The following is a 26,309-nucleotide window of genomic DNA, read 5'->3' as shown; positions in this document are numbered from 1 at the left end:
CACATTCTTTTTCTTTTTGTTCTCTGTCGACTGTATTGATCCCCCCCCCTTCCCCCCGCACCCGAAACCTATCTGCACCTAGCGTGGTTTTGCACAGTCTCCGGAAGCGGAGACATTGCGAGCTTTCTGCACCTCACAAGACTCCGCGACCGGCCCACCTGTCACAAAGCTACGATGTCTTTGTGATGATGACGTCATCATGTAGTGCAACGTTATGTGACGTCACTATGACCTCATAGGGTGACGTTATCACAAGATGATAATTTTTTGCATCCCTCGTGTTGTGTTGGCGCCGACGCCGACGGTCAGATTTCGTGTTTGGTGAAGCATCTAAAACATTTGCCTTAATAAACCATTTGGTAGTTGGTGCTTCTTGTATGTTGCCCCTCTTATAGACATTGTTATATGCGCTCACAAATTATGTTCGACACAAGACATGAACCAGCACAAGAAGATGGTACATGAATACTTTTTTTAATTTTGTTTTTGGGCGATTTGGTACTGGGTGTGTCACGTTCACGTTCAGCTAGGCGAGCTCTGCCAGTTTCGGAGAAGTGTCTGCCGAATGCTGCCTTATATGTGCTGTGTTTTATATTTCTTACCATAGTCATCAGTGATAAGGCAGGTGCTGAATGAACTACAAATGGAGTCAGCGAGACACCGAAGTGTATTGCAGGTGGAGACCCGGGAGCAGTCATTTATAGACAAGAAATCATTAAACACAAGTACTTCAAGGAGAAGGGAGATTAAAAAGCCGCAAATGGCAACCCAAAAGAGAAAGCACATCGTTGCGCACTTAAGAGAAAGCAGATACAGAGAATCAATCAAAAGCCAACCAATCCGTAAGAGAAAAAATAGCCAACAATTACCAAACCTTATTTATTTGCTTATGTATTCGTGCATAATTAACCAATCTCATTTATTAATAACTTTATTTATAAATACATTTATTTATGTACTTCATTTTCTGTTTACTTTTTGTTGACCAGTGGTTAGTAGGGTTTGCCCACTTTCTGTGGCACACATTGGCTAGCGATTATCTGTTCAATAGGTAATTGTTGAATAAGTCATTGTTCGGCAGCTTACGATATGTTTACATTTCTAATTACTCTCAGGAACGCAGTCACGTCATCCAATTCGCCCAGGTAGACAGCTGCCGTTTGAGCTCAGTCTGGGTGGCCAGGGTAGTATTTTTTTCATTTTAAAGGCAAAGGACGTTAACGATGATGACAGTTTTTTGTTGGGATCGCGAAATAACGAGTGGGTAACTGTTTGTCGTGTTACGAATGGCCTACTTATATACAGCTTTGCTGTAAAAATAGAAAAAAACTTTTATGAAAGCTATAGTGGCTGTTGAAACGTCTTCGGAAGCAACACAAAAGAACATGGCTGATCCCTCTGTCATAGGTATCGGTATAACACGAAAGTGAAACGTGTCTTCACAGACGTAGTTGAGCGTTTGTTGCGCATTCTTTCGCCCCAAGGGCGAAGGAATGAATGCTACAGCAACAAATTCTAATGTCACGCGAAGAACGGCAAGCAGCTCGAAACTTGGAACGCTCTGCTCAAGCAGAAAGGATGCACGGAACGAACATACACAGGATGAGAGCGAACTGTCACATTTGTAACTTATTTCTGCGTGAGCACCGCGCTCCTTTCGCTAAAGCGGCCGCTTCAGAGAGCCAAGTGACCATCGCGCTCAGGGGCGTAGCCAGAAATTTTTTTCGGGGGGGGGGGGGTTCGACCATACTTTATGTATGTTCGTGCGTGCGTTTGTATGTGTGCGTGCCTATATACGCAAGCAAAACTGAAAAATTTCGGGGGGGGTTTGAACCCCCCCAACCCCCCCCTTGGCTACGCCCCTGATCGTGCTCTCAACGCGAGACGTACAAACCACCGCGATCACGAGATAAGCGCACGAACAAGCGACCACGCCCTGTAGACGCGGGCGCTCGTCGCAACGGCGACGACTTTTCAAGCGCGCTCTTCGAGCCCTTCGCGCCATCTCGCTAGTGATAACGAAAACACGCTGTAACACAGATCTCTGAGTACAGCCACCGGTAGATGGTGTATATAAATAGCTCGCAGTTAGCCTTGCAAAGAACGTGCCGTCCGTGGCCGAATCGTTTCGCGTTGCGCGCTCGCGGAGCGAGGGGTCGTAAGTTCGATTCCCGGTAAGGGAACTATTTCGTCTGTTTTTTTTGCCCACTGTTAGTCTTTATATTTTACAACGTCATATCCGTCACGGAAATATGTCAGTGGAGCCGTGGTGGACCCCGGCATAAAATACTTTCGTGTTAAAATAGAAAAAAAAAACGTTTATGAAGGCTATAGCGGCTGTAGAAACGTCTTCGGAAGCAACACAAAAAGCGGAAAGTGAGACACAGTGAACCAGCGCGTATAAGATAGAAAACGTTTTGGGAATATATAGCCGAGCCGCTGCAGGTTTCGCCAAGGCTCGATAGGGATGATGTGCCCATGCACGGCTGGTCTTTCTCAATGGGTGGGCTCAAAGCACTTATAGACGGTGCATAATAAGACATGAGCACTTAAACAAGGAGGGTGTGCCATAGAGCAGGGTTGGGCGGAGAAAAGCAAGTTTCTAGACGAAATTTAACATCGGTTGAATAATGATAAACTGAAATTAGATTGAATGTCACCATCTCGAATAATGAACTGCCGCTCCCACCGTCAATCTTAACATCTTATAGCATATTCATACGATTAGCAGTTTCCTATCATTTCCCTTTACAACCCTTTCCCGAGCACCGTTCTGAGCATGGTCTGTAACCCTTTCCCGAACCGGTCTGAGAATGGCTAACTTCCCTGTCTTTCTGTCGGTTTGTGCCTTCTCCTGTCTTTACAGTGCACATTGCCAAGCGTTGTTATTGACGAACACGAGTGCAGCATTAAGGGTATCGTATTCGGATAGTCAGGATGAATTGGTGAGTTTCAATGACAGGGGTATACGCCAAAAAAAAGTCTAGATTTAGGTGGATGTTCGTGAACCTCAGGCGTCAAAATGTAATCTATAATTCTTCGCCACGTCACCGATCGCCACCTCTCTTTTAATAATAATAATGGGTGGTGTTTTACGCACCACAACTAGAACATGACTATTTGGCACGCAGAAATGAGGCACTCCAGATTAATTTCGACCACGTGGAGTTCTTTAACGTGGCCGTAAATCTAACCACACGGGTGTTCTATGAATTTCAATCGCATCGAAATGCGGCCTCCGTGGACAGTAATCGAACCCGAATCCTCGAACTTAGCAATGCGACACCTTGCGTGTTAAGCTATACCAAGACAAGTGCAACACATCCTGTAGATGTGAAGCACCTTAACCTAGTTTTAATGGAATCAAACGGTGCACTTGACAATTTACACTGTTCTCATTTCGGCTACCCTATTTCTGTTGTAGTCTAGTGACGCAGTGTGCTTTTTACGGGAGGGTGTACCATCTATTCAATACTCCGAGTTTGACAAAAATATGCAAGATAGGTTTGAGGCGCAATCACAGCACGCACTATAGAGAGCAACACATTGGAAGTTACGGGCAGACCGCTACTCAGGAAATCTATTTTCCAAAGTACGGCTCTATGATAAAGCTCCCACGTCTGCGTACTTTGCTTATAGGATTTTTCCCGTGCGCTGGCATACGAATTCACGCACCATAGAGCGCTTGGAAAATTTTGGTTGGCTGTCGCACGTGTGACATAGGGCAGCCGAGTGTTATGCTTTCTTTTAGCGATTCTCGTGCGTTTCCTGCTCAATAAAATATAGTTAAAATTTAGTGCATTTCCGGTTTTGTCGCTATCGCGCCTGTCTTACTTTTGTGCTTCGACTCTGTGCTCGGCGCAGGAATTCGGCTCAGAAGCTTCGCTGAATTTTAAGTTCTGACGGCATAAGTGAATAGATGAAGAAACGTAAACTCTAAATTTATAACAAATTTCAAACCTTCCCGATTTTTCAGGCCTCTGTGGTGAAAAACTGCACATGCGCAGAGAGAGCCGGAGACGTGCACATAAACGACGTTTCCCGGCCGAGTAATCCCAGCGGCGGTAACGTATACATGCATCACCAGAGAGATTTAGCTCGTCTGTCTGCATTCATTTAGCTCGTCTTTCCTTACAGGTTACAAGCGTTACAGGAGACGTATCCGTGAATAGCCGGATTGGTAGCGTCAAATTTTGTGGCAGAGTTGAATCCATGAGGGTATTCGCTGTGACCAACCGTGTTCTGGCGCAAGTGTAAAAGGCCAGCTGCCACAAATGGGCCGTGACACCGGTTTCGAGCTTAAACCACGCCTGGCTTCTTTCTTTTGTCCGTGTTTGCACGCCCTGTCTTTTTAGACTAAACCACGCGTTGTATGTTAGGCCGCGCGCGTCCTGCAGATAAATAGAAAAAAAATCACCAAAGTAAGTGTCATAAAAATATTGTAGTCGAATTTTGAAATCTAGCTTTTGAACCGCACAGAAACGTGGGAACCATGAGCAGAGGCGCCGTGGCCGTCATGCGTCGTGTTTTATTTGCTTAGTTTTAATTTTTTTCCCACGTGCCTCCAAGTGATCTCGGCGGTTTAATGCAGCTTTCTATATTGCGCGAGAAAAGGGATTGCAGGTACAATTAAACGACGCCACCCTTGATGCATTGTCAAGTATGAAAACGTGTGGGCCCAGCATGGTATCGCACTGTCTTAGAGTAGACGACAGAGCGCCCGCTCCTGATTCCATGACATCATACAGCGCATGTCAGAACAGCAGTTGCTGTCGGTGGGAAGTCTTTAGAGGCCGTGCTTTCAAACTGAGACTTCGAGGTAGGATGTTCGTTTCGTGCCCAGTTTACTGCGGGACTAACCGTATTTCGCCACTTAGTTTCAGGTACAATGATAAACTCAGACTGGTAAAACGACAGTGTCATGGATCCTTTAGTCATTAGCATGATGTCTTTATAATAATAGTATTGTATTAATACTTTTGCAGTTATCTTCTACAAACAAAGTCACTTAACATATAAAACACGTTTCGAGTACGTCGTGTTTGGAAGAAGCCTCCCAACATGTCACTTCTTGAAACGAGAATGAATGAGGAGACGAAAGGAAAAATTTTTTACATGAGATGATAGCCTGTAGCGGGCTACTCTATTTAGGAGGTAGCGAAAGAGGAGCACTAAAAGTGATGACGGATATAGGCAAGAGGAGGAGTCTATACGCGCACTCATTGACGACGGGTTTTTCCATATCATTGAATGTATAATGTGTATGATAGTAGAGTTTTAAGATAAACTTCATGCGTCGGCTTCGTTAACATGATGCCCAGCCATGGGTCTAGTGTCACTGTTTCTCTGAACATCCTGTTGTGAATGTTTTCTAACAAAAAGAGAAGTTCTTGCCATTCGCAGTCATACTGGAGACAAAATTGATATGCCGTAGCTACCAGCGTTGTTGTATTATATACCGCCATCCACTTCCCCGGAAGCCTCATGCTGTCCGGTGCTACGTAAAGGATGATATGTGTACAGACGATCTAAATTTACTTGTTCTAAGCGACGTGTAGGCACGAAAAGCTACTACAGTCTACTGTAACCCTTCCCATAGGTGCCCACAGTTTAACCCCTAGGCCAAGCGATTGGGTGGAAGGAAATGGCATCATACCGAACGGACAATTATGCATGGTAAGACATAAGCAGAACTAACTACAAACGTGATTAATAACACATATTAACAAGCATCACTAACAACGAAGCTAACGTTTAAAGCTGATTTTTGTCGTGTTGTTATTTACGGTGGAAGTTAAGGTGGATGCTGACCGAAGGACGTCCGACTGAGTAAAAAAAAAAAAGGCATAGAAAGACTGTGACCTGCTTTGTCGTAGAAATTGCTGTATCTAAGAGAAATGTCATCATTGCGCTTACTAGATTCCAGTTTTATTGACTCATGAGATGCCTTATTTTCATAGTGTATGAAAAGGTCTAGTGAAGTAATAAAAACTACCAGTATGTTCCTAAGTTTTGTACTTTAAGGTTGCTTTATAGATGGAGATGCAGGTAATGCGTATTTCTGCGGTTATTTCAGAATAAGAGTGAAAACTAACAGTGCTTACCAACATAACGTTCAATAGATCGTGGTGGTGGTGGTGGTGGTGGTGGCTGTGGTGGTGGTGGTGGTGGTGGTGGTGATGATGTTGCCGCAGGCGGGGTTAGCCTGGCAGAATTGGCCGGCAATTTCTCCGCCTGAGCGACCGTTGTAATGTCTCACCATGTATCGCTTAGACCAGCCGCTCGTAGAACACATAAGAAAATACAAGTCACTTCCTTGCAAGTCATCCACGCACCTTCAGTAAACACAACGTCCACTTCATGCGGATGATGCGGTAATAAAAAAAAAAAGACGACACGCTTATACAACAAGAGTGAAAACGAGGTCAACTTTGACAATTGAAATAAGGGGTAAAATAACGGTTCTTAAGAACAACACATCTTTTTCAAACCAATTTAACGTACTTGTTTCCGCAGTGATAGCCAATTTTAGAGAACCTAAGACCGATGAGGAGCCAGTGCGGTCAGATACGCTATATTGGCAATGTAATCAAGATGGGACTTATGTGTGTTTTATCTAAGCTTTCAGTACGTGATGTCGATAAAGGAAGAGAGATAGTCGCTGGCGCCTGCGACAACGGCATATGCGTCAACAAAACCACAACGACTGTTCGTGTCCCAATCCCGCCGCTAGGTAGGTAAAATCCTAACGACATTTTCTTTTTCTTCTTAGAAGCACTGGAAGTTGGACATATTAAATATGTAGGGTTCACTGAACAAAGAGGTAGGCTTGCAAACATAGGCACAAGTAAAACGACAGTAGAAGGAGTTCGTGATGCCCGTTTCGTTCTGCTAGTGTCAGCCTTTGTACGCCAACCTTAAACCATGTGTATTTCTATTTTAAGTTGTGGTGGCTTGCAAGAAACAAAAAAGAAGAAAATCAAGAAGCATGACAATTAGAAACCGCGCATTTCTTTTTGTTTCAGTTGCCGATACGTTTTTTGTTAGCGATAAGTAAAAAGGTTGAGAATGGTAGTGGCTGGGCTTTTTGTTAATCCATTGCAAGTATGGGCCATAGCGAGACAGGAGCGACACAGCGACGGAAACAGGGACGAGCGCTCATTCCTGTTTCCCGTCGTTTTCACATTCATGCTTCGCGCTGCAAAAAGGCATTGGTAACATATGCTCAAAAAAGTACGGTATTATCATTATGAAATGAACACTTATGTACTTATTACGACTCTTTCTAGAGGCCGATCCTTATGCCTATCACTGCAAGGGGCCTACGCTTGCGATAAATTCAAAGGTAATTGGTTGAGTGCCCATGCATTTGACTAGTTTTCCGTAAATTTCTTCGTTGCTGAGGAGTTCTAAAGTTTACTGAATAAATTAGGGATTTAAAAACATTCGTTTGATCCAGTGTTTTGTCTTTTTTAAAAAAGCAACACCGGGTTTTCGTGCAAACTCATCCCAATAAAATATTTGATGTGTCTTATTTTTGGAACTGTGATGATCCGAGCAAAACTATACGAATGCGAGTGGTTTAGTTTTCCTGAAAACAAACTTTAAACACTTGTTGCGCATGTCTAATTCATGACCCCGAATGTGTGGCATTTCATAGTTTTACGGGAAGCACCATGTTTGTGACGTCGTAGCCTACGTCGCCCAGCACGCTGGCCCTAATGCGCTGATGCGGTCGTTGAAGAAAGCTCCGAGGATATGGCGCAGCTCGACAGTTGGCACCACCCGCTACGCGTTTCTGGCACTAGCACCACGTGTACCGCGTTTACGTTATGGTGGGGTAGATTGCGATGTAATCGCAGACGTGGCGTGAATCAGCCGTTTCGCTTTTCTATCAGCGTGAACGCCCTGTAGTTTGGTTATTTGAAGTAATTTGAAGGTTATTTGAATGTCAGCTTTGAAGTAAATTGAAGGTTATTTGAATGTCAGCTTTATGCCGTGTAATATATGCAAGCATTGTGCGCGAGTAGTGAACGAATTAGTGATTGAAGTATAGCTTTGCATATAAACAATAGCGTCTTAAGCAAAGGTACATCTATTTATGTATACACATTTATTTATCCATTTATTTATTTACTTATTTATTTATTTACTTATTTATTTAGTACATTTATTTATCTATTTATCGCACTGTGGGCCCTCCCCCTCCCCCCTACCTTTTTTTTAGGCACAAACAATCGAAAAAAACAGTGCGCACGCTAATTTTATATGGCTGACGGCTAGCAAGCGAACCGCTGCGTATGTAAACTGACTAGCATCGCACATGCGCTGATGTGATTTATCAAAATGAGCTGTAATAATGACGCGGATAATGAGAGGTGTCTGAGGCGAAATTGACCATATAGTAACAATGGGGGAAAGCTGCGTACTAATATATATTATTAAGTTGCGCCCGGCCGAATGCTCAGGTGGTCATTAGGATACATTTACAGAGTCTAGTTGGAGGCGCAATTGTTGGTGCATGAGGCGAGTGTTGCAGTCAAAGACCTGTCTTCGGAACCTATTGCACATTTATAGAGCTAACAAAAAGTATCGCAGAAAGCTAATAGTGCCTTATTTTCTCTTCGTTCCCGCAGCTGAATGTATCAGCTGACTGCACCGCAACATGTTACAACCTAACCACGAACACCTGGGTCGGTGCACGTCTGAGTGATGGAAGATTGTGTGCTGTAAGTTCTGACCAAATCGCAATGCTTGTTTTAAAGGGACACGAAAGACAAGTGCTATTAATTAGATGTGGAATTTAACCCCTCAAGAGCCGCCACAGCCCTGGTCTCGCACTAAAAAAAAAAAAAAAACATGCGAAGTTTAAGAGAATACTGAGTTCGTAGTGTCGCATACCCTTAGAGAAGTCCAATTCTCCCGCCTCTGAGCGCGGGGAACGGCGTCGATTATACGGCATCGCCCCGCTTCGCTGCCGCAAAGGTAGCGCCACGGTTTATAGTCCAAGAAATGCTTGCCTAAATGTGACTTAACTGCAAGAGCGTATCCAGAAAGCGAGCCGACAACGTCACATATAGGCACTATTTTTTGTGCTTCCAGTTAGAGATGAAAAATTCGTAAACAGGGAGTGTGCTGGACCCATCGAATTATTCATCTCTTCATGCTTCCATCCTCTCCTGACTCCTGCCTTTTTTGGATTTGTAGTTAGAGTGAGTTTGGCGGTTGAGTGAAGCCAGCGGAGCACTACAAGTTAACGAAACTAAAAGTGAAATGCGAGCGCGACAGCGAGAAGACCTTTAGATCACCTACATCGCCCACGTAATGGTGGGGAAATGGTGTCCCATGCATGGCAACCATGATAGATTTCCGGCTGCTGCTATTGAAGCAGGCGCTCGCAGCTCCCAAATATAGAGGCTCTGGAATTGGCGAACGTTGCTCGATGGAAATCGTAGCTGCAATTCGAGTTTGTGCACCACTCTTTGGCTAATGTCAAAACAAATATTTTCTCCCAGAATAAGAGTGCTCCGCTAGTATGTTATATTCCGGGTTTCAGTGCCTTTCAATGAACTTTCTGTCATGTGTGGTCGAGTATTAGGGGCAGAATTGTACTGCGGACGTGTTGTACCGTCGGTCTAGTACCAAAATATCCCGCTGGAATCAAATTTCATCTCTTACGTTTTGTTTTATCTCCATGGATTAATTGCTGTTGTCGGAAACGTTGATTTTTAGGCCTATCAAGCATTATCTATCAGTGTTGTCTAAATAGTTATTTGCATGTAGTGCCTCTTTAAAAGGTATAGTTTAACGATATTATGCTGCGCTTTATTTTTGTGTATTTTGCATTGATAGCTGGTCTCCAATCTAAACAAAGACGGAGAATACGTCAAGAGAACTGGGGTTTGTATCAACGGATCGTGTGTTCCTGCAGGTATGTCCCACATATGGAAGGCATGTCGAATAATTTGAAAGCGGGGATGGAAACCCGGAGTGTCAATTAAGTGCTGCCAACGGGAGCAGTGCACGAGAAAAATAAATGAAGCTCCATAGCCTAAGTTCAGTTAGCGCCTAAATAAAAGTGGTATGCCGGGTCCGCCATCTCATTATGTAGACGATGCCAGGGTAGATAAAGGCGCATTTTCTTGACCACATCAGGTTCCTTAACGCCCACGTAAAACAACGGGTGCACGAGCTCCTTCGTATTTAGAGCCAGCAGAAACGCTGCCGAAATTGAACGGGCAACCTCGAGATCAGGTCGCCATTCCATAGCTTAACGCGGTAGCTGCAGGTCGTTCAAATAAGAGCGGACTTCTGCCGGCGCAGCTGCATATTCTACATGCTATATTGCATAAGGGCGGGGATGAAGCTACGAAAGGCTCTCAAGGAGGAAGAAAGAGAGTGAGAAGGGAGGGAGATAGAGGGTAATGGAAAGGTTACGTAGAAACTATCTCCGGCGTCTGTCTCAGCATTTCTTGCCGGTGAATTGAAAGGTAACATGATGGCATAAGATAACATGATGACGCAGTCGTTCTGAAGTTATGATGACATATCACAATGTGCAAGCCTCTTCAGTGAGAGATTAAACAGTAGCGCTACAGCATAAAAAAGACAAACTGTCAATTGAAGCACTAAGCGTTTCGTCACTTCTATCACCGTTGTAAGCTACAAGGTGCGCATCGACAATTTTTATAAGCGAATTGTGCCTTGCAAAGAGGCTAATGCGTCGTGCTTTTGAAGGCGCTAGCTAGTATGAGGAAATATGCCAATGAAGCTTTTGGCTTTGCCCGAATGGTTGGAGCAATCTGTGTTGGAACCCTGCTGAAATCAAACACCAAAAATATTATTGCTCTCTCTGTGATAGGTAGTTAATAGTAATATCAGGTTTTATTTGGGGAACATGGCGAGTAAACTATAATGGCAAGGACAGCACGCGATAATTGGTTTATGCTCATAAGCGTGAGTTATACTTGATGATGCTCATACTGTAGTACAGCAGCGAGCTCTAGGTTCAGCAGAAATGTATGGTGCAGTCATGCATGAAAACATACGCGAGCCATGCGAAGGCGTTGTTACACTAGGCGGAACATTGTTTTCAGCGAGAAAGCTGAAATTCTTACTGCGCGCAATACTTCAATAGCTGTGACCCTCAGTGCTTCGGCCTATGAGGGCGACTGAGCTTTCTTCCCTTCAGCGGTGGCCTTTCTCTTGAATTTGCTCGGTATGACATGCATAAAAATAATGGAGCGTAGATTAAAGACAACAAATACCCTATTCTGGCTGTTTGTTAAACGGGCCCTGCAACACTTTTTCGGCATGGTTAGAAAACTCTGCCGATTGGTAGTCGAGGCTCCTGCGAACATGTGGGCCAAACATGATAGCACAACACGCGGCCTGGAATTTACAAATAATTGTCAAAATCAGCTAGAAATCGTTCCCTCTTCTTTCTAGAAATGATGCCGTATACCCAAAGCACACAGCCGTTGGTTGATATGAGCATCGTGAGCTGCATAGTTTCTGCTGCCACCGCGAGAGGCCGCCACGTGCCCGTGCGCACCCGCTCGCGATCATATTCAAAGTAAGCCGCACGTTTGAAGAAAAAAGAAAGGAAAGCGCTCAAGGTCATGACGCGCGCTGAAGAACGGTCTTAACTTCTTGCCCCCTTTTCACCTCCCCTCTGTGTAGCTTTCAGCGTGCTCGCTGGTAGGAAAGAAGAGAGAGAAAGCTCATAAAGCGTGCGACAAATCCCTGCAATTGAGCTCGAACTTGATGGATTCTAAAAATTTTGGCGGCAGTCGATTCGTGAGTCAATGAACTGCTTCATTGAAGCCGTTTGAAGACTACTTTTAAAAGTGTTGAAGGGCCTCTTTAAGGTGATAAATTACCCAGAGGGTCGGAGCAAACTACCCCGACGCCGTAAGATTCTTGCGAGGCAAATGAAATTGAGACAATAACGTACTATAAGGAGGGTATTGTCTTGAGCTCTGTGTGCATCCTAAGAACGATCCTCAGTACATTCATTGTAGTACTTGCGCGAGAACAAACGGGGACGAAGAAAGGAGACACACGGACAAGCGCAATCTAACAACTGCTTGTCCGTGTGTCTCCTTTCTTCGTCCCCGTTTGTTCTCGCGCAAGTACTACAATGAATTCGTTCCAACTAGGCCGGCTAGCAGTTTTGCTTCAGTACATTCGGAGCCGAACGAAACTAAGACTTATTAAGGTTCTTACTAAATGTTTCATAAACTGCAGAAACAGCGAATTGGAGTTCTTGTAACCTGCGAGCAAATCTCTGCCTTTCAGATATGAGACCATTAAGTCCACCTGACGACTGTCCGGCGACGTATGTGAAGAGAAATGGCATTGTAAGTAATGTGGCTATGGAATCTGCATAATAGACATGACAGGTTAATCGCTTGCAACCGAAACGTTCCCGTTTTCATGAAATGCCACTCAATTCAATGCAAGGAGCTACGCAAAGTGTTAAGAAATGACGGCGCTTCGAACCAACTGTGCACTAACTTGTGCAAAAGATTTTGTCTTAGATTCGACGTGCGTTAATAATTGCTGGGGTTTAACGTCCCAAAACCACGATACGATTATGAGAGACACCACAGTGGAGGGGTCCAGAAATTTCGACAACCTGGGGTTCTTTAACGTACACCTAAGTCTAAGCACACGGGCCTCAATCATTTTCGCCTCCTTCAAAAATACGGCCTATCCGATCCCACGAGCGGCGGGGCAGCAGTCGAGCACTATAACCATTACACCATCGTTGCGGGTATTCGATGTGTGTTAAATGAACGGTTAGAGTGTGCCCTGCACGGTTGCATCACAAGGATACCCTGCGAAACACGAAAGTAGAGTGTACTAGAACAGGGTAGTGCTCGGAACGAGCTTCGAAAAGTGAAACCCAAATAGGGTCAATCCGCTTGTGGCATTGCGATCGCTAGTCTGCAATGTGTAGTCGTTTAGGAGTTGCGCGCGGCTCAGCCGAAGTGGTGCAGGGGTAGAATGCCCGCTTCCCACTCAAAAGGCCCGGGTTCGAATCGCAGCTGTAGATGGTGGGTTTTTATTCTTAGTGTCACCTTTTATAGCTGTATTAGTTTTCCTTCTTAAAACTAGCTTTGGTTGCTACGTATTAATACAAAAAGTAACGTAAAATGTGAAATCTCGTTTCGAGCCTCGTATACGCAAATATCTCGGAGGCCATACTTCACGTTTTTGTTAAATCCCGGGCTGTGTCGCTGCAAATAATTACGCTCACTGTCAAATTTCCTCAATTCTACTTCCCATATTGCCTTACTTTTTGAAGCAACACGTAGCAACTGAAGCTATTTTTAAGAAACAAAGGAAAACCAATACAGCTATAAAAGGTGACACTAAGAATAAAAACCCACCATCTACAGCAGCGATTCGGATCCGGGCGTTTTGAGTGGGAAGCGGGCATTCTAGCCCTGCACCACTTTGGCGGAGCCGCGCGCAACTCTTGACGACACATTACAGACTACCGACCGCAGCGCCACAAACGGATTGACCCTGTTTGTGCTTCACTTTCTGCAAATTGGAGCTGCGGCCGTTCCAAGCACTCCCCTGTTCTAGTACACTAAAGAAAGCAGTGTCAGAAAGCCGGAGTGAGCCTATGCGACAAGATTGTGTACTTGGCGTTGTGACGCAACGCGTGTTCATATATATATATTGTTACGGTGCAAAGTGAATGCCAGTGGGACAGCTGCTGAGCGGGTGAACGAGGAAGACGAAGGGGGTAGAACGGCGAGGCTGGAGGCCATGTCCTTTAGATTAAAGGAGCGTTTAGTGTATATTTCTTGTGTGTGTTGAGTGACCGTTACATTTGGTGGCAGCGGTGGGATTCGGCAGTATGGAACGCCCGAAGGACGACTTGGGGAGAGACGCTCTTGAAGAGATTGTGGCAAGGTACGACCAGAAGTGGAAAGTGCTTATAGAACACCTGTGCCTCAATTTGAAAAGCTCATCTCAACATCCCACGTTTGCTCCTAGTCCTCTCGCCGCAATGACACATGTGCCGGGCGTCTATGAGAGACGCGTGGTGTCATCAGAAAACGTTGGACTTGCTTCGACGGAGACGCCAGACGTTGATAAGGAAGAGCAGGACGCTAGGCTTGCTTCCTCAGAGACGCCAGACTTTGTTAAAGAAGAATGCTGGTCTTCCGTCGACATCTCCGACTTGGACAACTGTTCCACGGACAATCACGCTCAGCGTCCAAAGAAACGAAAAGGAACGAAACGTAACAAGAAGAGACAAGAAGGAATGTACAGTGAAAATATGGACATAAGCAGTGTTTCCGATGCCGCTGAGCAGAACTCCATAAGCACAGAAGTGGGACAAGAATGCCCCGCCAACTCAAGCTTGAAAAAGAGCATGGTCCGGAAAGGAAACCTGCAAGGAAACTGCAAAGGAAGGAGACTTTCTAGTCGGATTAGACGAGTTCCTTCTCGTCCAAAAGCTTCAAAAGAGTCAGACGGCATATTGAAACTACGGAGACCGCATAAGCGCGGACGTACAGTGGCCATTCCGACCTATGCAACGCGTGCCATTGACCTGAGCAGCGCTATAACGGTCAACGACAAGAATCAGCGACGGCCGCAGAAGGCCATCCGCTGTGGTTGTCGGTTCCCATCGGCATGACGCGGACCGCGTGTCACTCATGAAGTCTCTGTTCTTCTTCGCTTGTGGATTCCTCGCCATCGAACGGAAGTTTTACGCTGACAGATGAGACACCAGCTTTTGCAGTGGTCGGAACGTTCATGTCTGTGAGGCAGCACAAGTTCCTTTCCAACATCCACAGTGAATAGCGCAACCTTGTTATTCGGAAGGTCGATTTGTCGTCCCCTATACGAGACCCCACGCCATATGCAAGCTTACTGCAACAGCGATCAACTCCAATGCTGCGGAAAACAAGCCGTGGCAACACCAGCGTCGACGAGAGCTACGTCACCGAAAGGAAACCATGTGTAAATGGCCGGCATGTCTGAAACGCTAGTTGAAGAAATATGTAGAATTGTGTCGACCTCTCCATGACTGTGCTGATTCCGGATTGAGCGTGAACAAGCTGAAAGAACGCCACAAGAGAAGCGAGCAACCAGATTCCCGACTCGATCTTCCTGCATTGTTAGACCCCCCCCCCCTCCACCCCGGTGGAAAGATGTTACGGTGCAAAGTGAATGCCAGTGGGACAGCTGCTGAGCGGGTGAACGAGGAAGACGAAGGGGGTAGAACGGCGAGGCTGGAGGCCATGTCCTTTAGATTAAAGGAGCGTTTAGTGTATATTTCTTGTGTGTGTTGAGTGACCGTTACAATATATATATATATATATATATATATATATATATATATATATATATATATATATATATATGCTCTTTCGACTTACACTTTCGCTGGGCGCTGGCACAAACATTTCAATGCCCGCAAGTTCGTCAGAAGCGATGACATGCGCTTGTTGCATGCTGAAAAATGGCCGCTGCTTAGCTAGGCTAGGCCCGGTTATGCACGCGACTGCTTGTTATACTTGGTTATGATGTGTTGCCAATCTGGGTTAGGCTGATATATACAACCACATGTTTTGCATTGTTTGCATCGCTTATTTAGACGAACGGAATTCTGAGTGACAGCAAACGTTCTGACTCATCGTTTAGAACCGGCAACACGGTTCACATGGGCGGGTGACGATACCCGTAGCTGACACTATTAGGGGCACCTTATGTTTAGCCAACGACCCTTTGCATGTGGAGCATACGTTAGCCGAACGCACAGTCTCAAAATCCCACTCGGGGAAAGCCATCTCTTGCGTAGGATACATTGAAATACTCACCGGCGTCAAGTCCTTCCTGTGCCACAACAGGTTACACACAAATCCAAAGGGTTTGCACGTAATATCAATCTCGAACACCCTCGTAGCCGAAGCACAGTTTGCCAACTGAACGATATGGCTAGTCGAACGTTCCGTACTGCGAGCACTCACTACCGTCGTTTCGTTAGTTTCCTAAGCCGTTGTCGAAGTCGAACGCGAGGTGTCCACTGCCGCGCGTAAAGCTCGTCCCTGTCGTTTTTCTGCATCATTTTCCCGATGTCTAGCTGGCCGAAGTTCCCGTTCTGCACCCGTTTCAGCCTGCCACTATGCGCGCTGGTACGCTCAATTCCACTTTAACTCATTAGCGAGCCGAGCCACATCTGCAGGATGGTCCGACGCAGCTTGCCGTTTTCGCCGCTGGGACCACGCAAACAACATTGGCACAGATGGACCAGCGTCCTCGCTCCCTGCTTCCAACGCACGACCATGGCACAACGGATGAACTGAAGCACTGGCCCCAGAGGGGTGTTACTTCTTACACCTCCGACTCGAAGTGCCAGAGAAAGCGCCGAGTCAGGTGGTTAGTCGCGTGGACACGGCTGGTGAGGCGGCGGAGCACAGCTGAGTCACGTTGTATCACTTCTTCGCTTCAAGGTCAAGCGGCGACGCACGGCGAATCTCGCTCGACTAGGCCAGTAAAGCTTTCGCTTTAAAAGGCAACTGCACGCAGCTCTGTACCGCCTTGCAGTCATCCCGAAGAATTACCCACTTGGCGAGTTCCTAGGGAACACTGCGCGATTCTTAACCTATACACAATGATTTTTTTACGCGAAGTCAGTGCTAAGGCGGAACGCAGCGCTTGCTAGAGTTGTTGTATCGAGGGGTAAAGGACATTTCTTTCATTTTATTATCACCAATCGCGAAGCATATATGAAATTTATTGCATTTAAATGCATCTGTTGTGTTTACTTGGTGCGTTTTCATACTCATTTGACAGTCGCTGGCTCAAAACTGCACCATATTCTGCAAAACCACCCAAACGAAGAAAAGGCTGCGAAGAGGCACAAGGTGTTGGGTAAGAATTCAGGTTAATTTTCCAGTTCTTGAAAATGGTGCATGTTTAACAGGCACCATTAGTCTATAAGACTATACTACAATTTAACTGCGTCTACGCTACCAGTTAAACAAAGCTACATGTTATTACCTGAATACATGTCGTGCCATTAGAGGCATAAAATATCAAATAAATACGCACATCTACTGGAAGGAGACGCTGACCAGTCAAATTTAGCGGGCAGTCGGGCTATCCACCTGACTAAATAATGCTGATTTTATAATCATGTGTCCAACCAATATTTTCATGCTAAATGTTTCGATCACTCCATGAACAATTTGCTCTTTTCATTATCATAAAGCCCAAGTAAATTTTGAGAGAGTAAAATGCGCGCCGACTATAGAATGCCGGAAATGAACGCTGCAAAAAGACACTTGCATCTCCAATAAAAAGTGGACATGAAGGCAAAAGCCGCACAGATGCCCTCAATTATGGGGTTATTTTGAAGCTGCTTTGTTTTGATACATTTGTTTAGATGCCTTTCGTTGGGCTTACTGCTTGAACCCGTCGCTTACAGCTTAATTATCGACGAAGAGTCAGCGTTCCCGGCGTTGACAACGTAATTCTCGATGGCATTTGTAAGCATGGAATCTGCATCATAATTCGTAAGTATAAAACAACTTCGTGAGAGACGCGTCGACAAACGTAGAAGTACACGAGATAATTTGTTCGTTTGCTTACACGGCAGTGTGTTGTTTTCTCGACCGCTGTTTGCCCTGTTGCTTTTGATGTGGGCTAGCTTCCGCATACATGTGCATATATCCGGTCACCGATATAAATAGCTGTATCATGTCCCCAGCACGCGGAGGCTTTAATTGGGTTGCACAAAGTTTTAAACATGTCAAATTTCACATGGGACGCACCTGTCAAAAAGTAGAGTCTGTTAGAACCTGAGAACGAGAACGTCACAGCAATTTACTGAGAACGTCAGCGCAATTTAATGCGTTTCTCTCACACTGTTGCTCCTTATGTCTTGAAAGAAGTCTGCTCCCAGGCTGTGTAACTTAATGCATCACCAAGTGAGAAGTCTTTCGCCTTCAAGTGTTGCAGAATGTAGCATGCTGCAGAAAGTTTTGCTTATTCGATATCTTTAAATTAACAACAGGATGCGCTTTATTTATAGCAAGGTAGCCCCCCTTGAGATCAGTTAAGAACCCTGTATCTGACTGGGAGATAAAATCTGTGAGGTTGTTGGTGCACGAGTCTGTAGATCTAAAAATGATATGACGAGCACGTCCAGAATAGTTGTGGATTTTCGAGACTTCATTGAGTGAAAAACCTTTGCACACGCAATGTTCAGTGTTCGTAATGTTTTTTCTCCTTTTGCTGTCTAACATAATAAAAAAAGAAATAAGAGAAATAACGACAGAGATTTGCTAAATATAAGTCGATATCAAATGTGTACCTATTAAGAGAAAGTTAAAGAAAGCAAATAAAAAGCGGCGAAGTTGATCGTATTTCAAAATAATTTTCTATTGCCGCATTTTACTTGCAGCAAAATTGTGCCCTTCTCTCGAAATTGTACACTTCATTCTGGAGTACGATGTGAAAATAACACCAGATGGTCAAAATTTCCGGAGCGCCCACTACGGCATGCCTCATAATGACATCGTGGCATGTAGAACACAAGATATAATTATTGTCACTCCGGAGTAGTTAGTGCTAATTACCTAGTATATTACAAAAAAAAAAACGACTGATCGCGCGCACAGTCAGAATTATTATTATGCAAATAATTTGCGAGGAGTTTTCTTTTCCTAATTGTTTAATTTAATATTGAGCCGAATGTTATGATGCAGACTGATGTCGTTTGCAAATAGAGCAGTTGTGTGCCTGACACGAGTAGCGTGCGACTGTGCGTGACCCGTGACACAAATAACAGAAAAAGAGATTAGTCAAATAAATTACGAAGATGAATAAAGAACCATGGAGGTGCTTTATTCGTCTGCTGCGCCGGGACAATTAGGTTATGCATTTATACGCAAGTTGAAATGAAGTGGCTTAAGTTCAATGTAGTGCGAGCGCCATTTAAGTTTTGCGTGAATGCCGATACCGAAGTTTGTTATTATTTCTATTCATTATTACTTGTTTCAACGAAGCTCCTGCCATTCCTACGGTTATGGTACATGTCCCGGAAGAAAAGTGTGACCATTTATTGGCCTCGGTGAACTACACGGTCAGTATGTGTTCTTCAATGATATCACAGTAATTGTATTGATGTAGCCAGTTGCAGGATTAGAAAAGTCTGGCAAGAAAGTTAAATGAGCACGATTTATGGCAAAAAAAAAGAGACGGCGTTAAAAGCAACGGAGGAAAACAAGCGGGCACAAACGCTTACCGCCAAACTAAATGTTTAATTAGGAAAATACTAATTGCGCAAAATCATAAGTGACGTTCACAGCTAAACTTTGTTCATATGTTATCATACAAAATAACAGAGCATGAAATCAAAAACACAGCCCATGAGGTGGCCACAAGGTTGATTCATTGGTGATGATCATTTTAGGCTAAAACAAGTGAGTACCTATTGCACAAATGCTAGTCGTGAAAATATAAAGAAATGGGGATGTAAGGTCAATCTATTGAAGCGTTGTTCGGGCACACCTTAGCGTTCCTTTGGGTTCGGCCCTTGTTACCGCGATCAGAATGACTGAATGTCACACAACAGTTTTTTTCTGTTTGCAATGTATGGCGCATATTGCGAATGAAATGGGTATCATAATGCGGCTGCCTTACATGAAGGTTAATACCGAGCCTTACACAAATTTAGTCTAATTAGTTTTGGGCATTTAGCGTCGCTAAAGATATTATTTACGTGTGACAGAATGAATATGATTTTTAGAAGGCTGCGGAGAAACACCTATGCGACGTGAATTGCTACATGTCATTAGTGACCCCCACATTGAACTATCCTTATGTTTCCAGAAAAAGGTTGCATCCACGTGCAACGCAAAGTGCCCAGGTCGTCAACCAGAATACCAAGCCCTTCGCAACGGCACCTCTTGTGCTGTGAGTATGATCAACGTTCCATCAACATTGCTTACCACGAATTCTTGCACCTTTCGGTCAGAATCTGGTGGTGACTGCGCAGATTGCTTCTAACGCAAACGCCGGATGCTAGCCAGCTTTGGCGCTGCTACGGTGCTCGGTGCTTTGGGCACGGTAGAAAAATCACAGCATGTCCACGGGGTGAATGATGATGAGTCGGGCGAAGCTCCGGAGGGAATCATCGGTAAACCGTGAAACTCTTCCGCGAAATTCGCCCAGTACATCATATAAAGAGTGTGAAACACCGCAGTGAGGTTATTATCGAACCAAAGTCGATCACACACGTCGCAACTGTGGCCAAACGAATGAGCGAGAAATTCCCGCTCGAACCGCGCGTCGGCTCCTTGAATGTGAGACCGCTGGCGCCGTTTGGGCACCGCTTCCCGCGCCGGGCGCCGAGGTCTGCCAGACGGTTCGCCGCCGCTTCTCGGGCTCGCCTTTCGGGGTCCGATGCTCGGAGTGCACGTTGCGCCGCGGCGTCATTGGCGCGCACAGTCACGGGATCCGCCAGGCGCCGCGCTCGCTTCGCCGCCGCTTCTCGGGCTCGCACCGCGGGATCCTGGCGACGAGCACGAGCCGCCGCGGCCCTCCGCGCCCGCCGCTCCGCTTCGTCCATGCCCCACCAACGATCCGACACGTACGGCGACGATCCAGGAGACTGAGAGAGGCACTCGTTCCCCGCGCACCCAGGCACAGCCCGCGCAGCAGCCGATCGGAGAGTAGCGGCACTTCCACCGCCATCTAGTGGCAATTCACACAAGCGCACTATTGCACACACTTCTATTGGACCAACACAGATTGTGTACAGCGCCATCTAAAATATCATCAGTCAACTGCAGTTTGTATGTGGATGGATGGATGGATGGATGGATGCTATGAGCGTCCCCTTTATAACGGGGCGGTGACAAGTGTGCCACCAGGCTCGAAAAAAAAAAACCTTTACTCTTTTTTTTTTAGCGTTGGCCTAGTGTCTTTACTTCAATTAAAACTATTTTACTCCAGAAGAAAAAAAACCTTAAGTTTTCAGCTCCGTGCTGTGCCCTTTACGGCAGAATGTCCTTATTTTTTTTCCCATTATTTATTTTTGTCCTTTCTCTCTAGCTTTCTGCCACCAATACTCTAACCGTCTCTTACTTATTTCAATCGCGGGTGTGTTCAGCTTTCCATTGTCTCTAAAACCCAAGGCGTCATGTAGGCTCGTGCCCAAACGTACACCTGGGTGGATGTACTTCTATGAGACAGCGCCATCTATTATACTGTTCGGGAGGCACTGCCGACTGCCGGTTACGCCTGACATGGGACAAGGTTAGACTAAGAGGAGCTACGCCCCTAAAAAAGAGCGTGCATCCGTTAACAGTCGACCTGCTATGTCGCTGCGTTTGCTGTACCTTTCGTGCAGACGTCATTAAAACCGTCTCCGGATTCACGATTCATTGCAAGCCTTGAAACCTACAAAATTTTGTCGTACCTTATAGCACAGAAGAACTGTGCATTAGACGCGTGTAACAGAGCTGGAACTCCGAGCTGCCAATAGGTACGTACGTCCCTATGTTTTAAGGAAATATAATACCGTGATGCGCACTGTGCTTGGGAGAAAGGTGAAGGGGGGGGGGCAATGGATGTAAGACGATTTACATCAAGACTGAGGTGTTCCTCCTGTGCTTATACTATGGATTCTCGCTTTCAAGTTTTCTCTGCGCAATTCCAAGCTGCAATTGTGCGCATGCAAAAGACAGAGGTTTTGTCATTTCCCCGGAGTAGCCGGTTCAATTTCGATATAGGAGAGAGGGAGGAAAAAGGAAAAAAAAAACGCTACTTCAACCTTCCTACAGCTACAGTTAAAGAAAACTAAGTGTATGGAAGAAAAAAAGACTAATCGCCTGTAAGCTCGTGTATAGGAGTAGAAGAATGCACATAGCCTCGCGCCAGAAACCAGGACATAACAAGCGTTCTTACACTCAAGGGGTACAGTCACAAAAAGCGGCAGCTTCACAAGTGTACACACAGGAAAAAAACAATGGGTGGGAGAAGTGTGCGATTTCTGCCTTTTTCTGCTTTTTTGTTTCTTTTAGCTGAAAAGGTCATGGGGATGGTACAAACGAGTTACAGAAGTCGGCGAGTGCCAGGCAGGCAACTGTGTGAAGGAAGGTACGCAAAATTCATTCGCATGTATGCATGACAACCGTCAATTTTGGAGTATGGTATGATCGGACATATAGAAAAGGTGAAGGCAAATTTAGTATTCCTACTCTCTTTGTGTACTGCGTATCTCATACCGTGCTATAAAAGAATGTTCTGCCGTTTTAATAAACTGGAAGCTAAACAAAAGAAACTAAAAACAACGGCATACAAGATCATAATAGTTATGAAATTAATGGGCTGCATATCCTAACTTGTCGTTCTCATAATTTAGTAACAAAGCCATCCTTACAGAACGCCCTAGAAGGACCCGTAAGGTATGATAAGTACACGGTCGAATCAAAATAAAAAAAATAAATAGTCGTACACGTAAAAAATAATAAGGAAGGCTTCGTCGTATTCTTGGAGTATACTTTTTGGATAGGTCTCGAACTTTGGCGTGCGTGTGTATCCTGCCCATTAAATGACGTAGTGGTTGCGAAGCAGAGAATCGGTTTGCTACATATAATCACTGAAGATGTGCTCTGCAGAACTGTGTAATAGTTATTCGTTCTATGTTGCCATATTGTTTACGCTGTAAACATGTGCTTGTAAGCTGTAATGCGCCTTCACTACAGGAGAGGCTTCGTCAACTGCGAGGTCAGCGATCAAACGCTATGTGCTTACGTTGACCAGAAAATTCACCTGTATCCAGCTTCACGATTTATGACTTACGCCTTGAAGCGCCAAGCCGAGCCTAAATATTCTCATTGCTACAAATATTTCCCTTTTATTATAATATCATTTATCCTCAAGAACCAGCGTGTATTCGTGGTCGGTTACTTGCAATTAAAACTGGGCCGACGTTGGGGACAGTGTAATTGTTGATTGTCCAGGTCGATCACGGACATGTCTGAAGATTTGGTTGAAGCGTACCGAAAAACACAGACTAGAAGAAGCAGATAGGACAGCGATCACGGACACTACCAGAGTCGCACACCCCTTTGTCGTATGCGTGGTTGGATGTTACCGATACTATAAATACCCGCGATGTAGGAGCATGTGACATTCGCCACACCGTAAAGGAATCGAAGCGAATCCGTCGAAGCAAAACGTAGGGCAGAGGACGAGCACTCAGATGCACGTTACGACTTTATGAGATGTTTTAACGCAAACGGGCCTTTGCGCATAGTTGACAAATAATTTTATGGTTTACTTGTAGCGCTAATTTCAGCTCAGATCTTGAGTGAAACTTACCAAGCAGTTGGTTTTGACCTTGGTTGTGCGACATTACGGAAATATGTATATACAGACAAAAACGGACAAACACAGGAAACAGTGAAAAAGACAGGGAAACGGTTAACTTCTTCTAGCCGCTTTCCTGCCTCCTTCACCGTGCTGGGTTTGTTTCCGTTTTTGGCTCGATATATTTCTTTAATGCGATTCACAAAAAAGCCCAACGACGTGTCATACTTGTACGACATATTTCCTTTAGTATTTTGAACGCAGTGTCTATACAGAGACGTAAGGCGATACACACACAAGCACTCGCATTATTGTCTTATTCATTCTATTCATATGTACTGCTGTACATATTTCAGGAAGATATAGTGAGGAGTTTCGAGAGCAGCTTCTCGCAATGTATGAAATGAAACAAATACGTTGGCTCTGCCCCCTTTTATAATGAGCCTTGTTTAAGATTTATAGCCAGCAAGAAAGATTAAAAGGTAATTATTTTTGTCTGCCTTTCCTGCACCCTTCTTCACAGATCGCAAAGAATTTCCGCCACCTCATCATCAGAAGAGCAGTTCAGCACACGTGTGCAGAACCGATAATTACGTGCATGTAAAGCCTGGCCAGGTTCGTTTGAATAGTGTTGAATTGAGAAACATTGTTTTGTCATATACGTACGACTCGTTCTTAGCATACGTGCTGACAAGTTAATGTAACAACGTTTCACAGTCAGCTGTAACCACTTTCTGGTACCTGACGACATTGCTGTTCTCAGCATTCTCACGACGGTGCCATATTTATGTTGCTGATTCCAGATGTTGTCATAATATAATACCAGTTAAGCTACCCTCAAAGCTATAACAAAAAAAAGTTGTAAGAGCTATCGAGAAATCTGACTGCGCTTGAATACATCGGGACAGGCAACCAGAGGAAGGGCCGCCGAGCTATTGGTTGGGTGAGCAATGAAGGAACACTAGTAATATATAAATTCGCAGTTATAAGTATATTTGATCCAACGCCAATAAAGCAAGCTTCACTATGAAAAAAGGCTTATAACCCAGGAAAGATGCAGGAAGAATTGCGGTGACGTCAGTCTGAAGTTTGCTCACCAGCTTGCCCTGACGTCGTCGGTCATGAGAATGTTGTGTGAAGTGCAGTTAGTTTTTTATTGGTGAAGATCGACTGCGTAGCACCTCAAAAAAGAACAAAAACATTGGATTTTGCAAGTTGAAAATTTTCAGGTAGTTTCCGAGCCTATCTGCCTGCATGTTAGAAAAATATCTTAAAATATGTGACGTAACGGTACCAGAGACTCAACAGGAAGTTCATCTGCACATAAACACCACACAAAAATAAACCCGGACAAGGTGCACACGGGACTAGTGCTATGTGCTGTGTGCACACAGGACAGCGCTAGTCCTGTGTGCATTTTGTCCGTGTACACTTTTGCGTGGTTTCTAACTATGGATACGTACCCACTGGCTTCCATTCACACTTTAGAAAGTTCATATAAGGAACTTTGAGCCTGCATTTATTGTGCTAAATATAAACACACACGAAGCTGTTGAGAATAGCATTTTGTCAGTCTAAGCTGATCTGGTGTTTCTTGGTAATGCCCCATAACCGTAAACTTATTGCGTATCCTTAATATATATTGTTCTTTCAGATTACTGTAGTCACGTCTTGCCAAGTTGAATGCAGCTACAGCGTGTTCGAGAGGCGCAGCTACGGAGTCGGTTGCCTGGTGAGCTCCAGATTATTTTTTGCCGTGAAAATAAGTAGGGCCACGTGCTTGGAGTAAAATATGTTTTGCCACACAGAACTTCATTTTTAATATTACCACCCAAGCTTTACATTTCTTTCGGAGCTACAACGTACAGCAGTGACATGAAGTGAGCCAGTTGATCCCATATTGCGAGAACACTTGACTGCACAGGAACGAAGCCTGTACTATTGCATCTGTTACTGCCCTGTTTTCAGCGGTTTCAATAAGTGCTTTCGTCACAGTGACGTTCTTCTGAATGACCTCCCTTCCCTTTTTTTACACGTGTGTAATGTTTTTTCTTGACATACGACGATAACCTTCCTTTGAGCCATTGAAAATTTTCACGTATAACACGCATGCCAGAAGTTTTGGCGTTTAAAACACACCGTATCCTAATGTTCTAGGATAACAATGTCGTCACTCTGCCTAATAGCACACTCGCAGTTACCTGTAGTCACCCATTTCAGAATGCTTATTGAGCTGTAATCACTAAATATTTTATTATATTGATTGTCTGGTTCGATATTTCAGTCCCTATACTGAGCTCTGGATATCCAATACACACACGAGAAATGAATTATATTAGTGCGGTTACTCTGGGAGTACACGATAAAAAAGTGTGCTACGCGAATTTCTTTTTTCCAGAAAATGCGCGAGGTGTTACAATATTGTTTTTGAACTTGGTAAGGACATGAACTTCACAAATACAAAGGAAACTCATTTTTCTGCCAGAGTCACTACAATTGCTGTCCTTGACCTAAAACAAATGTAAGGTACGAGAACGTAGATGGCGCATCTGGGGCATGATAACCATCCGAAGAATAAAACAACAAAAATATGAGATTGCAAAAAAAAATGAAGACACGGAGACAGAGCTATCAAAGAGGCGAGAGGTGCGCAGTCTAACTAGGCGAAAGTGTGGTTTGCTATCTTGCATGGGGCATCGGAGAATGTGGAATGCAAATAGAATTAGTAAAAGAAAAATAGAATACAATAAAAACTTTTTCTAGTGGGATCACCACTACAAAAAAGATAAGCATAGGCTCGGGATGGTAGAGAGGCGGGCAGTATGCTTCATATTTAACAAATGTAAGAGAACAGATTGACCGTCATCTCTAATGCTGACAAATAAGATTCCAACGTTAGAGCAGCGCAGGAAAATAGCAAGACTTAAATTTTTATTTTTGCTTTATCACAACAG

General features: G+C 44.6%; 1 protein-coding gene across 2 annotated transcripts in view; it reads left to right on the top strand.

The window, feature by feature from the left end:
• LOC119390182 (uncharacterized) overlaps positions 1 to 26,309 on the top strand; it is a 30,821-nt gene that overhangs the window by 2,404 nt on the left and 2,108 nt on the right. For both annotated transcript variants that reach the window (XM_037657738.2, XM_037657739.2), the window contains exons 3-16: positions 3,977 to 4,064; positions 5,600 to 5,676; positions 6,622 to 6,733; positions 7,290 to 7,345; positions 8,637 to 8,729; positions 9,853 to 9,931; positions 12,301 to 12,362; positions 16,828 to 16,905; positions 17,462 to 17,549; positions 19,044 to 19,120; positions 19,870 to 19,953; positions 22,065 to 22,140; positions 23,879 to 23,970; positions 25,010 to 25,087. In XM_037657738.2, the coding sequence (XP_037513666.1) occupies positions 3,977 to 4,064; positions 5,600 to 5,676; positions 6,622 to 6,733; positions 7,290 to 7,345; positions 8,637 to 8,729; positions 9,853 to 9,931; positions 12,301 to 12,362; positions 16,828 to 16,905; positions 17,462 to 17,549; positions 19,044 to 19,120; positions 19,870 to 19,953; positions 22,065 to 22,140; positions 23,879 to 23,970; positions 25,010 to 25,087 (1,140 nt within the window). The remainder of the gene's footprint in view (positions 1 to 3,976; positions 4,065 to 5,599; positions 5,677 to 6,621; positions 6,734 to 7,289; positions 7,346 to 8,636; positions 8,730 to 9,852; positions 9,932 to 12,300; positions 12,363 to 16,827; positions 16,906 to 17,461; positions 17,550 to 19,043; positions 19,121 to 19,869; positions 19,954 to 22,064; positions 22,141 to 23,878; positions 23,971 to 25,009; positions 25,088 to 26,309) is intronic.

Source organism: Rhipicephalus sanguineus, chromosome 4, assembly GCF_013339695.2.
Source record: "Rhipicephalus sanguineus isolate Rsan-2018 chromosome 4, BIME_Rsan_1.4, whole genome shotgun sequence".
Taxonomy (NCBI): domain Eukaryota; kingdom Metazoa; phylum Arthropoda; class Arachnida; order Ixodida; family Ixodidae; genus Rhipicephalus; species Rhipicephalus sanguineus.
Note: the sequence above shows the minus strand (reverse complement) of the source record. Positions and strands in the feature narration are given on the sequence as shown.